Consider the following 15,881-nt stretch of genomic DNA (forward strand, 5'->3'; position numbering starts at 1 on the left):
CATTAGAGTTCTCTCTCCCACAGAGATCTTGCAGCTCGGAACTGCCTCGTGGGAGAGAACCACGTGGTGAAAGTGGCTGACTTTGGCTTGAGTAGATTGATGACTGGGGACACCTATACTGCTCATGCCGGAGCCAAATTCCCTATTAAGTGGACAGCACCAGAGAGTCTTGCCTACAACACCTTCTCAATTAAATCTGACGTCTGGGGTAAGGTTGAAAGGGACGTTTTTCTCTGTACTGTCATTTTATTTTCTTTATTCACAAATGCTCAATTCCTTAATTTAAATTCTTTAGACCTTCTCTTTTCTATAATCAGCATCCTCTGCCTTTATGCCCATCTTTCTTCAGTCATTCAGCAAGCATTTATTACTTACTGTCTGCCAGGCATTGTGTGAGGGAGGCACTTACTGTAGAAAGAAGCTGTGAAGAAGAAATAAAAAAAAAAAAAAAAAAAGTCCCCGCCTTCAGAGCGCTCGCAGTCTAGATACTGCATTGCACTGGGCTTCTGATGGTCCCCTCTCTGTGGCGCTCCCTGTGTTCTGTGTGGGGCTTTGTTGCTTGTTTACAGAGCACTGCGACACAGAGTAGCAGCCTCTTTTCAGAGGCGTGAGGAAGTGTCATCTAGAAGTTGTCCTTGCAGCTAATCTTGTTTCAACTGCTCTGAAAAGCAGTATGACTTAGTAGAGGTTCAAGGGACAGAACAAGTCTGGAAGTTTGCACCGGGGGCCAGTGGAAATAGTTGAAGGATTCTAGGTCGCATTTTACCAGACATCTCAAACTCAGGAATAAGCTGTGACAAAGTCAAGCAAATTGTTTTTTCAAGTGTGAACTTTATCTTAAGTGAGTCCATTTTTATATTACTCTTCTAGTACTAGCTGACTTAAAAATTATGAAATTCATTAAACAGATCATAAATTGCTCTAAGAATAGTTTGACTATGCCACAGACCTCTCATATGGTCATAATTTATTCTCCCTCACTGTAGTAAAGGAAATCCAAATAGAAATGGGGAAATTTAAAGAAAACCATCTTGAGATTATACCTGAAGTGTTCCTGGGTCAGATATCTTAGAAGAATAAGTCATGTTTTTATGAATTAGAAGACTGTACTGATATTGTAACAGTGTGATATGTTACCCAAAATTTGAGAGAGAAGTTAACCTGTACTTAATGATATAAAATAAATAATAAATCAGAGAAGAGAAATGAAGCTTTTTTTTCCCATCCCTTCTGCAGCTTTTGGGGTACTGTTGTGGGAAATTGCTACATATGGAATGTCACCATACCCAGGGATTGACCTGTCTCAAGTCTATGATCTGCTGGAAAAAGGATATCGAATGGAACAGCCTGAAGGATGTCCCCCTAAGGTGTATGAACTTATGAGAGCGTGTGAGTGTTTTTGCATACTTCAAGTTTGAAGGCTTAAGTAAACAATTCAGGATGATTGTCAAAATTAAAAACATTTTTCCTCTCAGCGTTGTAAGATTGAATACAACCTCATGACATAAAGTTGGTCATTGATCAGCCAGCTGGGGTATCATATGCTCTACCATTGAGTCTTTTTGGAATCTGAAGAATCATTGTCTATGGCCCAAATATTCACTCAATTCCCCCCCAGAATTTGCATGTTTAAAAGGATTATAAGAAATTGAGTTTGGAGATTAGGTAGTGGAGGGCTGTTTGCAACTACATAAAATGATTATTAAAGACTGAGGAGAATACATGAAAGTGACTTCTGTGATGAATAAACAAGAGCGTCTGACTTGTTACAGATGAGAAAGTAGGAAGGTGAGCAGTGAATTAAATCACAGTGTGTTTGAGTATGTTGTGTTGTTTTCTCCTTGAGCATTGGCTTTGCCTATTGCCCTGTCTTTGTCAAATGTGGATTCCACGTTCCTCCTTTCTGATACCCTGTTACGTTTCTGAATGTGTACAGATAGTTATTTATAAGAGTGAATTTGAAGAGGTGTTTCACTATTTCATTTTCCTGTGGAAGAGGACTTGCCATTTTCTAAACCATCTCCCCATCCTTCTGCATCCGTATAGCAGAGGGAATAGGAGCTGAGGCTGCATGGAAGAACCAGCCCTAGGAAGTGGGTTCATTGCACCCCTGAATTTGGAACTAAGAAGCTGCTGCCTCACTGTCATCGTGAACTTGCTGTAACTCTGCTTTATCAAGCGCATGTCCTGATGCATGGAGCTCACCATCAGGCCACTGGATATTTAATTCCTGCAAGGAGCTTTTAACAGTGCCTTTCTTTTGTTACATAGGCTGGAAGTGGAGTCCTGCTGACAGGCCCTCTTTTGCTGAAACACATCAAGCTTTTGAAACCATGTTCCATGACTCTAGCATTTCTGAAGGTGAGAATCTGGTGATTTACTGTTGGTGGTGGCTAGCTCTGGGTGCTGGTGATGGTAGTAACATTTCAAAAATGATAGATTCTTGTAATCTGAGACTCCATTTTAGGGTATTGAATTAATTCTTGGCCTTTATTATTCTTGTTTCGCTTTTTATGCTGTTTTAAAATGTATCTTTGCGTCTCTAGCTCATTTTTAATATTGAAATATTCTAACTAGAAATTCAGTCTTTTCAGGAAGAGAATAAGTTCAGTGGTTAAGCATTAACAAGATGTAGGAAAGAGAAGAGGAAAAAAATGAGAATGTTTTTCACCTCCCTGAACAACACCTACAGAGGCAGAACCAAGTCACAAAAGCAATATCTAGAAATTCCATTTCTGGAAATAGATCTTAAGAAAATAAGTATGAACAGAGATTTAGCTATAAAGATGTTGTATCAGAGTGTTGGTTTATAATATTGAATAGTTAAGAATGATTTAAATATCTGTTTTGCTAATTATTATATCCATATGGTTAAATACTTCAAAATGATATTCTTAAATATATTGACATGGAAAGGAGTTTAGAATGAGAATGTTAAGCTGGGAGCAGTGAGAACCATTTTCTTACCTAAAAACAAATATATGACAAGTTTCTACCATATAGCACAGAGAACTGTATTCAATATTTTGTAGTCACCTATAATGAAAAAGAATATGAAAACGAATACATGTATGTACATGCATGACTGAAACATGCTGTACACAAGAAATGGGCACATTATAAACTGACTACACTTCAATTTGAAAAAAAGAAATTAAAAAAACAAAAACAAATGTGTAGACACACAGAGGAAGTTTCCTACTTTTGTATATAATGCCTCTTTAAAATTCTCTGCAGAAGTCAAATGATAAACTTACTTGTTATAAAGAGAGACTAACCCTAGAGAAAACACAGAATTCTTACTTATACTTGCCTATTAGACATTTTGATACAGTTTCAGAATTGTATACGTATTTCCCACATTTTTTTTCCTTCATAATTGAACACAGAACTTATTAGTACTTAAGCTCAAGTTAAAAAGTGTTGGAAGAGGAAATCAGACAAGTTGATTTTTGTCTGCTTCCCTTAGTGATTTATCCCTTGTGGGTAAGAAGAGAGGGAAAAGTGCACCAGCGAGGTTCAGTGAAAAGTGTTTCCATCCTAGTCCTTTGATGCAGGGACCTTCTGCGGGCTGGGGGAGCACCGCTTGCCTTCGGGCCAGATTGAGCAGCCGTCTGTCACAGCTTTTTTTCCCTGTGTGCCCTTTATTTCTTACGGAGTGGTGGAAGTGGTAGAAGTCGTGAATATCGGCCAAAGATTAGGGTCCAGTTCTTTGGTACTTTTATGTAAGCTCTTAACTTCTGTTGAGTCCTTGGCTAAATATTTCTGCTTCTCTTGAAAATGTTATATCCTTTTAGAAAATCAACCCTTACCAATTTTTCAAAGCTAATTTCAATTCAAAATTGCTAAGCAAGAAATTTAACATTGTTGAACCCACATTTTATTAAGTATTTAGTCTGTGGCAGGCACTATACTAGGTCTGAGGATGTAGAGGTATGACATAGTTCCTACCTGAAAAGGATGTATTTATTAGTTGTAAGTGAAAGAAATCTAACCCAAACTCTTCTTAAGCAATAAGAAGATTTAATTGCCTCATAACCAAACCAAGGAGAAACAGGATGGTGCTGACCTCTGGGTCACTTGAAGCTGTGGACTCAAATAGCTTCAAGTCTCCTTCCCCTTTCTCTCTCCCTCCTTTGCTTACTTTCATGCACCCATTATCTCTTTACTTTTGTTCCTACATTGATCTCATCCTCTTAATTGTCCAAGTGGCGTGGAACACATTTGTCAGCTTCCTTGCGGTCATATCCTTACAGCCCACGTCTGCCTCCCAGCTGCGTGTATAGCAGCGTAAGAACGGAGTGTCACTGGCGTGGCTTGGGTTATGTGTCACGTACCCACTCTGGTGCGGGGAGGGTGAGTTGTCAATTTTTTAAATAATTACCCCCCAAAAAGTTGTTAAATAATAAAAAAAATCACAATTTAATAGATCCATACTTCATTTTTGTTCAGGAATGAATAGCAAAGTATGTCTTTGCCTTATTAGTAAAAGCCACAAAACCCATGACCAGGCTGCGTCAGTCAGCTGAGGCATGCTAATGGGGGTGAACACATTTTCAGGAGCCTCATTTGCTTCATTGGCATAAAGTGGATGGATTGTATTTGCCCTTCTCTTTTTTGCAATGCATAACCTGGAAATAAAAATACCTGCAGACATATGTTTGCTTTGTTCATCCTCTGAGCAAGCACTTAGTAAATGAGGATATCCAAACGACCAATGAGCACAGGAAATCGCCCCTCATCAGAGAAGTACAAAATAAAACAATGAGATGCCATGACACACCTGGCCCAGAATGGCTAAAATTAAAATCAAACCAAAAAACCCATAAAGTCAAACTCTGGCAAGCATGCAGAGTAACCAGAACTTTGATACAGTGCTAATGGGGATGTGGACTGGTACAGCCAGTTTGGAGAGGCAGATTGGCAAGACCCAACAAAGCTGAATTTTTGTGCTCCCTATGGCCCAACAACAGTCCTGCTCCTAGGTGTGTGCGTGCATATGATTGTGAAGCATAAGACACATAGCAGGATGTTCCTAGCAATATATTCATCACAGCCCCAAACTGGAAACGGCTTAAATATTCAAGAGGAGAATGGACGAGTGTTGGTATATTCACACACTCGAACAATACACAGCAACAAGAAGAAACCCTGCCACGTGCAGTAACATGAATGAATCCACAGTAGACAGTGCCGAGCAGAAGCAGCCAGATGTAAAGAGTATGTGCTCTGTGGCTTGACTTACATACTTGGGTGCTGCATCCTCCAGTTCTTAGTTGTATGCCTTTTCTGAAAAGAGAAACTCCCCTTTGTGTCATGAAATTGTTCTTTTTATCAGTCCTCTTGTCTTCCTCACAGAGGTAGCTGAAGAGCTTGGGAGAGCTGCCTCCTCATCATCTGTTGTTCCATATCTGCCCCGACTGCCTATACTTCCTTCCAAGACCCGGACGCTGAAGAAGCAGGGGGAGAACAAGGAGAATATTGAAGGGGCACAAGATGCCACAGAAAATTCTGCTTCCAGTTCAGCACCAGGTATGAGTCCCTAGGCAGGCAGTCAGACTGCCTTGTTGAAAGAGCCATGGGGTGTGATGCTTCCATTTCCGCTTTCCTTCCCGCCTTCCCCGAGGAAAGTGTGGCTGGCGTCTGTTTTATTTACCTCTCTGGTCCTCGGCTCTGCATCGACAGCGTGAGTAGTCCTGATCTGTTTGTCCAGCGCACAGCTCTGTCTCCCACTCCATTTCCTCAGCTCCTGATTTCCAGGTAGTTACTGTCTTCACAGTTCGGCCAAAATTTCATCATTGAGCCTGACTGGTGAGGCCAGGTTATGCTGTAGTTTCTAGAGAAAAGATGAATGTTGAGGTAAAAACCTCAGGTTTTTGTTTCCGTTTATATCCCACATCGCATTGGAACAGCAGTGTGTGAAATGATAATGCACTTACGAGCTTTCTCTGAGTCCTGCTAACACCTGACATTTCATAGATGCTGGAAAGTTCTTACAGTCCAGCCTTACTAACTCAAATGAGTCACTTCTTACCTTTCACATTACTGATTGGCCGTTTTTCATCAGGGTTCATTAGAAGTGCACAGGCCCCCAGTGGGTCCCCAGCGCTGCCTCGAAAGCAAAGAGACAAGTCGCCCAGCAGCCTCTTGGAAGATGCCAAAGAGACATGCTTCACCAGGGACAGGAAGGGAGGCTTCTTCAGCTCCTTCATGAAAAAGAGAAATGCTCCCACACCCCCCAAACGCAGCAGCTCCTTCCGAGAAATGGAGAATCAGCCCCACAAGAAATATGAACTCACGGGTAACTTCTCATCTGTTGCTTCTCTACAGCATGCTGATGGGTTCTCTCTCACTCCTGCCCAGCAAGAGGCGAATCTGGTGCCACCCAAGTGCTATGGGGGGAGCTTTGCACAGAGGAACCTCTGTAATGACGACGGTGGTGGGGGTGGGGGCAGTGGCGCTGCTGGCGGGGGGTGGTCTGGCCTCACAGGCTTCTTTACACCGCGCTTAATCAAAAAGACACTGGGCTTACGAGCAGGTAAACCCACAGCCAGTGATGACACTTCCAAGCCTTTTCCAAGGTCAAACTCTACATCTTCCATGTCCTCAGGGCTTCCAGAGCAGGATAGGATGGCAATGACCCTTCCCAGGAACTGCCAGAGGTCCAAACTCCAGCTGGAAAGGACAGTGTCCACCTCTTCTCAGCCAGAAGAGAATGTGGACAGGGCCAATGACACACTTGCAAAAAAATCAGAGGAAGGTGCTGCTCCAACCAGGGAGAGACCAAAAGCCAAACTTTTGCCCAGAGGAGCCACAGCTCTTCCTCTCAGAACCCCCTCTGGGGATCCAGCCATTACAGAGAAGGACTCTCCAGGGGCAGGGGTGGCTGGAGGGGCAGCTGCCCCAAAGAGCAAGGAGAGGAATGGTGGGGCACGACTTGGCATGGCTGGAGTCCCAGAGGATGGTGAACAGGCAGGCTGGTCTTCTCCAGCCAAGGCTGCCGCCGCCCTCCCCACCACTCACAACCACAAAGTGCCAGTCCTTATCTCACCCACTCTGAAGCACACTCCAGCTGACGTGCAGCTCATTGGCACAGACTCTCAGGGGAATAAATTCAAGCTCTTATCTGAGCATCAGGTCACATCCTCTGGAGACAAGGACCGACCCCGCCGGGTAAAACCAAAGTGTGCCCCACCCCCCCCACCAGTGGTGAGGCTACTGCAGCATCCGTCCCTGTGCTCAGACTCCGCCGAAGAGCCGCCTGCAGGCCAGCCCACGTCAGAAACACCGGAGGGAGGGAAAAAGGCAGCTCCAGGGGCAGTGCCCGTCGGGGGGAAAGCTGGGAGGCCTGTGATGCCTCCACCTCAAGTGCCTCTGCCCACACCTTCCATCTCGCCAGCCAGGATGGCCAACGGCACAGCAGGTACTAAAGTGGCTCTGAGAAAAGCCAAACAGGCAGCCGAGAAAATCTCAGCTGACAAAATCAGCAAGGAGGCCCTGCTGGAATGTGCTGACCTACTGTCCAGTGCAATCACGGAACCTGTGCCCAACAGCCAGCTGGTGGACACTGGACACCAGCTGCTCGACTACTGCTCAGGCTATGTGGACTGCATCCCCCAAACTCGCAACAAGTTTGCCTTCCGCGAGGCTGTGAGCAAACTGGAACTCAGCCTGCAGGAGCTGCAGGTGTCTTCTGCAGCCGCTGGTGTGCCCGGGGCAAACCCTGTCCTTAACAACTTACTGTCGTGTGTGCAGGAAATCAGCGACGTGGTGCAGAGGTAGCCACTGATATCCGAGTGGGAAGACGCACACGTTTCTGAGGGGAGAGGGGGAGGGACTTGTTTCCTGTGTTCTTGTTTTCAAAAAATGGAAGACTGATACTTGAGTGTGTTTCTGTGAAGTACCTCAGATTTCTGAGTTCTCACGTTTACAGGTTCATCTCAAAAATAGCAAAAAGCAAAACCCATAGGAGAGGGAAGATGGGTGGGGGCAGGGCAGTCACGGACAGGATTGGAAGCTGCGTTGGAACATCAGGGAACATGTGTACGTTGTGCCATGAAGAACCAAGTCCAGCCCGTTCCTGGCTGGAGTGATGTGAGCTGGTTAGACACGACTGCTCCCAGCAAGGCTGCAGGGACTGTGCCCGGACTGTGTTGGCTGTGGCACTTGTTCTGCACCACACAGAAGGGAATTGACTTGGGGCTCCAGTAGGTACTAATGGGGATGATGCTCCAACTCATAACTTACTGGATGGGACAGAAGAAAGGAAAGCTGGGAATGTGCCAGGAGAGGTTTCGTTCCAGGTCATTGCTGCAGTAAGAACTGCAAATCAGATGGTTACATACAAAATTAGGAAACGTGGCTCTATCTGTATGCTCCTGTCCTGTTTTCCATTGGTGTGTTAATTGGTGCAGGAAGTAAAGAATGCTAGGAAGTGTAGTCAGGGAGATTGAAACCTCCTCCTAACATCTTACGTTGCTTCACAGAAGTCACTTCACCCAGTCTAGCGTATTACCTCCTAGTGGGTCAGGACTGGCTTTCTGCTTGTTGGTGCCTAGCTAGACCACAGGCACAGAGGTCTCCGTGGTGGTTCTTCTCTGCTCCTTGCAGGTTGTCTTCCTTTATTCCTGGCAGCATTCAGGGCATTAAGCAACATTGATTTGAAAATAATGGTCATGTCCAGGTCTCACAGGGGCCTCCTCTTCTGATACATTGCCCCTGCATACTGACGTGCTGGCCAAGGGCTTGAGCAGCTGTTTGCTCATCAACTAAATACCAGGGGAAGAGTCTCTTCTTGAAACCCAGCGGTCAGCCCAGAGACCTGTGGCTGAGGGGAGAAGCTGGCTTGGTCCTAGTGGCTGTTGCTCTGTACCTTTCCTCTCCCTTATCAGCTGAGACCCAGTCTAGGTAGAGAGTAGGGAGGAGCATTCTCTCGCTCTGTACAGTTTTTAAATGCATCACCCTAAGTTATTCTCACGTACTTTCCTCCTCTCACGTACTGGCCACCCCCGACCACCGCCAGTGTTGTTCTTGTTTGTAAAGATCATATTGGGAATATTCTTTGATATTTATTTTATCATTTCACCTCTAATTGAAGAATACATAATTGAAGGAGCAGGTCATTTTCAGGGGACATCAGTTAGATCCCTTTTGATTCCTTTTCCTTCCCTATTCAGTTATTATTATGGAAGCTAATTAGGATCGCTCCCTAATCTGGAAACAAATCTAATTGGTTAGGTATTACTAATATTCTTGGTATCAGGTCGAATTCTATTGACCACCTAATTCTCTTTTTAATTCTCTTTTTAAAACTTTGTGTCTCCCCCTCCCCCCTCCCCAAGGAGAACCCAATATAAAAAAATATATTATTTTTTCCACCCAAAGGAGTATTAGGAAGATAGGAATTGAACCTTGATGCACAGTGGGTTTCCTTCCTGGGCTGTGTCGTTGATCCACTGTCAAGCGATAGCTCCATCTCTTTATTAAACAAAAGTAATGATACATGTTCTCAAGGGTGTTTTGCAAATAAGGGTATAGCTGTTCCTTTGAGAGCCCCTCTGGTAAGCTCTTTTGTGCAGTCTGTTATGTTGAATACAAACTTTTCATTCTCGCCTTTGCTCAGTAGCAGATAATGAAATTTATAACTGCTGAGATTGTATTAATTGGGCTAGAACACTAAGGGGAAAAACTGTTTTGGACAGAGTTCGGCATCTTTGCCCAAGGAGGAAATTTAGTTTTCATTAGAAAGAAAGGAAACCTTGATTCTTACCATGGTTGTTCCAAAGGAGTCCCAGGCCAAGAGGAGGATAACAAGGGAGGAGACAGTTCTGGGCATTCCTTTCAGGGGCTGGGTGATTCCACGTCTGTCTGTTACCTACAGATGTAGCACAGGCAGCTGGTGATCTGGTTAATTCTGTAATGGCTGGAAGAGGAGATGGCATTCCCTTTAACTTGGATGTAAAAACCAGCAGTCCTCCACCCACCTCCTTCTTTGCCGCTCTCCTTCATCGTGTATTTCCATAAACTTGAAGTTGTTTTAGCAATTAGCCTTTTAAGGGTGGGGCAGGGAAAGCTAAAACTTTAGAATATTATTATGCTGCTTTTTAAGTTTATCCTTGTCCTTGTGGATGCAGGTTGAGGGATTATAATTGTTTTTTCAGGGGATTTTTTTTTTTTTTTAAGCAAGAGGTCTTTACTGAAAATACGCCTTGGAGGAACACTACTGAGGGTATTTAAGCTCCCTGGTTTTCTTCTGGAAGAACAGTCTTTGAGGGTGGGGCTGGGTCTTACTCAGGGGCAGCACCTGGCTCTGTCTCGTCTGCAGTAGGTGCTCAGTTCGTTCGTGAATTGCTTTTTTTCTCAACACTGTCGAGAGTAGCACTGACTGTTGTAGCACCCCCATCCACATGATGCTGTAACTGTGTAACTTCAGGAGCTGAGGGCTCAGGGTCAGGTTAAAGAGGCACTGTCAACCTTCTGTAAAGTATAATTGAGGTTTCTCTTTTTTTCCACTTGAAAAGGACCAGATTTTTAAAAATAATCATATGTAAATTTAAAAGTTTGAATTCAAAGCAGAGAAAACTGCTTTTAGAAATTAAAAATGTAGTTTAATTTTGTCTAGTTAAAAAACAAAGCAGATAGCAGGAACAAAACCTCCTCTGCAAGGTGTTGAATACTTTCTACAGTGGTTGTATGTGTGCATACCTTTGGGGTGCCACAGCCTGAATCTTATGTACAGATAATGGGATTTCAGTTTAGACTTACTACCTAAAAATGCAGTGTTCTGTGTAGAATACATCTTGATTGTGCTTTACGTGAAGTATTTTCTTAAAAGGCTTTATGTAAATTAAAGTATGTATATTTTCCTACAGATCTCCATCATGATTTTCAGATACAGCCTTAAAAGAAATTGGCCCTGAGAAATTCATGCAGTGTTTTGCCAGATGACCTCTATACACTGAGGTCAGTATAGTGGAGACCCTTTCCCAGCTGCATTTTGGGGTGTTGAAAAGTCGAATTTTCCTACAATTCAGTTGAAAATTGGCTAATAAAATAGCGCCCAGTTAATGAAATGCTGACTTTGCTAAGGCACCACCCATATTTATTTAACAAAGTCATGGAGCTTTTGAGTTTAAAGGATACAGTATAGATAGTGATTAAGAGTTCACACTCTAAAACCAGTCTAGAAGGCCAGTCACTTAAACTTCCTGGGCCTTAGTTTCCTCACTGGAAAACAGGGGTAATAATAGTAACTACCTCACGATGTTGTAAGGATTAAAGGAGGTAACGTGTGTAGGATACTTAGCTTGAGTGCCTGGCACGTAAGAGCACTCCGCAAGCGTTTACTACAACTGTTATTCATACTTAGTCCAGTGAGTCTCAGCCAGGGATGTGCGACAGAATTTCCTGGGGTTAAAAGAAATTAACAAAAACACCCCCCCACCCCAGTGCATTGGCCTCACCCCAGATCAGAATTCCCTGCGGGGCTGGGTCTCAGCCAGTGCGTTTTCCAAGAATCCTGCCAGGTGTTTCGGACACCCAGTGCTGTGTGAACACTAGCAATACCGCAAATCTTGTCTTTACAGCGTAAGAACTTGGAAGGGAGGATGGTTAATTTACTTGCTCATACTCAGCGCAGTTAATCAGTGGCAGAGCCAAGGCTAGAGTTCAGGTCTGTTCAGTTTCTCGTTGTGGGCTCTTCCTACCATTCCTGTTGCCTTGTGAGACGCCGCAAAAAAGGAGTGGCTCAGATCGACAATCAGTCTGCATGGTGCTGCACACTTTCTAAAGCACACGTTCCTGGCACTCTCGGACCTTAAGGGGCTTGAATGTTGAGTAATGGCAACACTAGTAAAGCAGGCACTCAGTAGAACTCAGTAACTGAAGAAAGTTCTATGGGGTCCTTCTTCTGGACAGACCTCAGTGACACAGCAATCTGCACTTTGTAGTAGAGAAATAACAACTTAAGTTTTAAAAACCTTAGTTCTACATTCCTCTTTCTTTAAAAAAAACTTTATTGTTTCACATCATTTTAATAACTGAGATAATGTATATGAAAGCACTTTGAGAAAAGTATCAAATGTAATGAAAGGTTGTATTATTAATGTCTATTTAGAAGATAAAACGGCTAATTCGCTGCTGATTGACTTAGAAGCTTTTGCCTGTGGGGGACCTGAAAATGCCGACGTGTAAACAGTCAGCTCTGTGGTTTATCACGTTTATAAATATGAAACTGCTAAATGCATATGTGCAGGTATAGTGAGTGTGTTGCTAAAACTGTAGCTCAGCACTGAATAACTTCAGAAAACTAGGGACCAACTTTCTGGTTTCATTAAGAATCTTTAAAAAGTACTCACGTGTACTCACTCCAGAACAAAGAAGCCCTTCCAGACCTTGACTCAAGGAGAACGAGACCCTCTCACCCTTGAACGTTTGTCCACATGTTCAGCCATTTAGGACCCAGAATATGGTGGGAGCAGACTTGTCACCTGTCCATGTTGACAGTGTCTTTTTTAACCGATGTCCTGCATCGTTTTGTTGGGGTTTTTGGTGGGGAGGGGGTGGTCAGAGATGGCTCTAGAACCAGTGCACTTTTCTAGGATTCCCGTTCAGTTATGAATGAGCTTGATATTCATCATCCATGTTTATTTTTGTTTTCTAAGAGGAGTAGCTGAACATAACTCACCTGTTACATTATAAAAACACTCACGAGTGAATTGCAGTGGCGGCCGCTTGTGCGTTACAGCTGCGCTGCGGTCTGACCTCCCCCGCTCCCTCCCACTTTTGCCACTGACGTCGTCATTACTGTCAGGCTGTGCCCCCACAGGAGTTCGTGTTGTCTCCGTTCTTGTTCTGGATGATTTTGGGGTTCCGTCATCTTGCTTGCATTAACTTGTTCTACCTGGGTTTGGGGTCCATCTCTGTGCCCTAAGCACCTGTTGTGACCAGTCCCCTTTATGTAGGTAAGTTTCTCTGGACGTAAGTTTCTTACTATGTATCAGTGGACTTCAGCTCTCTGTATTTCTTAGCTTCTGTCAGCCAGTAGCTTAGTTCTTTTGTAAATGCCTGCTTCAGTCTGGGCTATGTGGGAGCGGGAGAGAAACAGGAAAGGGCAGCCCCAGGGGTGCCTGTACCTTCTACATGGCAACACGGAAACTGCTGCTAACCACAGCCTCACTAGTCCGAGAGCAGAGGCCTTGGGCTGGTTCTAAAACTTGCCCTACTCCTAACGGTCAAGATATTTTTATTCTTTGGAGAGAGTTCCAATTTTCCATCTACCAGACTTTACAAAATCTGATACAAGGCTAGCTTTTTAGCAAGCCAAAAGCGCTTGGAGTGACAATTATCATTACCTGCTTTGCTGCAGCTCTGTTACAGCCAGACCTTCACTGGCATCCCATCTTCCGGTATCACTGGGGAAGTGTGGGTGGATTTCAGGGCAGTGGAATGGGCTGCGCCCTGCTTCAGAGCGTCTGCCCAAGTGACTGTCTTAGCTCCAGCCTGTCTTCTGTGACGTTTACTGCCGTGTCCAAAGAGACGAGTTTCTGCTCTGGGCTGCTGCTTTTCATGCCCCCACCTGAGGTGTATGGTCTGTCTTGAGATAACAAGTATGCAAGATACTTCCTTCACTTCTGACTCAATAGCCTAGATCCAAAGGACAGGCAATTAGGAAAGGCTGCACCCTGTGATAATCGGGGTAAGAAGATGCAGTGTTTCTCTCTGGGTGAGGAGGCCTGGCCAGGCGGTCTTGATTCTGGGCCGATCGGGAGCGGAGTGGTAGAGATTATTCCTAGAGGATTGTGCCTTCAAAGATGGGTTTTGTGCATTTTGCAGAGGCCAAGACTTGTCAGCTGGGTTGATGTTGCACGATTATCGACTTAGAACTGGCAGAAATGAAGTTTTTGGGTCGCAGTGGCTCAGGCTGCAGTCAGTGCGATGTCCTTCCACCCGGGGTGCTGATCTGGTAGCCTGCTGCACTCTTCTCCGTCAGCTTGAGGAGCTGGTGGGAGGACACGCTGACTGGACCCTCCTCTCCCTCCAAGTGCACTATGTACGATTACAAAATTGGAATTGTTTACCTCTCCTAGAAAAATTATCTCCTTCACCCTCCCCGCTACTGTGTGACCCGAACACAGTAGCGAGACCCTGTTACCTCAGCCTGAGGTCACAGATGGCATGTGAGCAGATCTTCAGACCTGCAGACCATCTAAGGGAAAGGGTGTCTCCTTTAAATTCAAAGGCCAGGCCCCACACTGTCCTCAGACCACACCCCTTGCACGCTGTCTGTGCCTGTTCTGTGAGATTCTTTGTTCATCATCGTACTCGAAGCAACACGTTTCCAGGTCCTGCGTGTCATTGCAAGCTGCTGAGCTATACACGCGGGGCTTGAGGTCTCGGAACACTCTAGCCCACTCTTTAGGACACGGTGGAGGCAGACTGTCAAATGCCAGCAGGCTTTCAGAAAGGAAATACAGAGTTTGTTTGGAGCTTGCTTAAGATTTGCTTCTGAGCCTCAGGATAGGAGTTTTAAATCATGTAATTAAGCATCATAAACTTCACTTGGAGAATGGGACTTCTGGTTAGTAAAATTTTCACATATAAAGATACTTACTTTTCAGCAGTTCTAACATCCTAACAGGTATGCCAGATTTATTCTTGATTGAGATTTCACGGGATCCTGTGATACTTTAGGGTCATTGGTGGAGAATCCAAATACTGTTTTGTACAATTCAGAAGCACCGTACCATGTGTTGTGAGTGGCAGGAATGCCAAGTGACAGGTTTCTGGTAGATGAGGGCCAGATAACCAGCCTTCCTGCATTGTGACAAGCCGGTTTTCACTGTGGCCACTGTTCTTGGGACTCCATTATGAGGGAGATTTGCGGAGATCCTGAGAAATCACCTTGATTAGGCTGCTTGTCCCTCAGCGAGATTAGTATTCAGCAACTAGAAGGAACAGTGAGGTACTCATCTTACAGTGTTTTAGGGCGTCTGTTTGAAAACTGATACGTCAGATCTGTGTGGAGGGTGCACTGCCGCCCTGCTCACTAAGAAAGGAGAGGGGTGAGAGAGAGGAGCCCGACCTTTCCCTGTGGTGAGTGGAAGCTGTGCCCTGGTCAGTGTGTGTGCCACGCACAGGCTGGCTGAGCTGTTGGTGCATGCTCCGAACCCCGTCTCCTGGGTGGACACCACACTCCTCCTTTTTGCAGTCTGATTCTCTAATGACTATCCATGGAGAAACCCTACTTTTATGCTCACTTGGCAAAAATAAGTTTGAACATTTCATGGTGGTTGATAGAACTTTGTCCTTGAAACCTATGATTCAGATTCTTTAAAACTTGTTTAATGTTTATACCAAAGGTCACGCTCTGCAGGTGTATGTGTGGTGGGTGCGCAGAGGGGGTCTGGGGGGCCTGCCCTGTGTGTATTGCTAAGGGGACACAGTGAGACAATATGGGATTTAACTGAAAACTCATCAGTCATGGGTCACACTACCAGTGTTGTCAGGTATATGTTCTTAATTGTTATTGTAATATATTTTCAGGTGTTTTGTTTTTCTAATTTAATACTTTCACCCTGTTGTCTGACTGTGAACTGCTAACAGTGTTAAACTTGATGTAAATAAATGAGGCCCTTGAAAGGGGAATGCTGTCTGCCTGTTGTCTCACAAGGCTTGCAACTTGTGTTTTATTTTAAATAAAGGTTGCAATATTTTATTGGCAATGTGGGCTTGTGATTGGAGTGTTTCTCCCATGATTTTAACTGATAGGTACTGTAAGCGGAACTTCTCTCTCTACGTATAAAATAGACGTCTGTGAGGTAAAGAAGCTGCTTGAGCAAGCATCCCGCTGGCATGGTCTTTAGAATGGTCCTCTTTGGGGG

The 15,881-nt window shown here is 44.4% G+C and overlaps 1 protein-coding gene across 8 annotated transcripts in view; it reads left to right on the top strand.

The window, feature by feature from the left end:
* ABL2 (ABL proto-oncogene 2, non-receptor tyrosine kinase) overlaps positions 1 to 15,722 on the top strand; it is a 94,577-nt gene extending 78,855 nt beyond the window's left edge. For 4 of the 8 annotated variants that reach the window (XM_031688808.2, XM_006199629.4, XM_006199630.4 and 1 more), the window contains 6 exons: positions 24 to 208; positions 1,237 to 1,389; positions 2,272 to 2,361; positions 5,359 to 5,532; positions 6,068 to 6,301; positions 6,611 to 15,722. In XM_031688808.2, coding sequence (XP_031544668.1) covers positions 24 to 208; positions 1,237 to 1,389; positions 2,272 to 2,361; positions 5,359 to 5,532; positions 6,068 to 6,301; positions 6,611 to 7,782 — 2,008 coding nt within the window. In that variant the 3' untranslated portion in view covers positions 7,783 to 15,722. Of the gene's footprint in view, positions 1 to 23; positions 209 to 1,236; positions 1,390 to 2,271; positions 2,362 to 5,358; positions 5,533 to 6,067 lie in introns of all 8 variants that reach the window. The other 4 variants (XM_031688806.2, XM_006199625.4, XM_006199626.4 and 1 more) reach the window with 1 other exon arrangement.
* Positions 15,723 to 15,881: the final 159 nt, after the last annotated feature.

This window comes from Vicugna pacos, chromosome 21 (assembly GCF_048564905.1).
Source record: "Vicugna pacos chromosome 21, VicPac4, whole genome shotgun sequence".
In the NCBI taxonomy this organism is placed as follows: Eukaryota; Metazoa; Chordata; class Mammalia; order Artiodactyla; family Camelidae; genus Vicugna; species Vicugna pacos.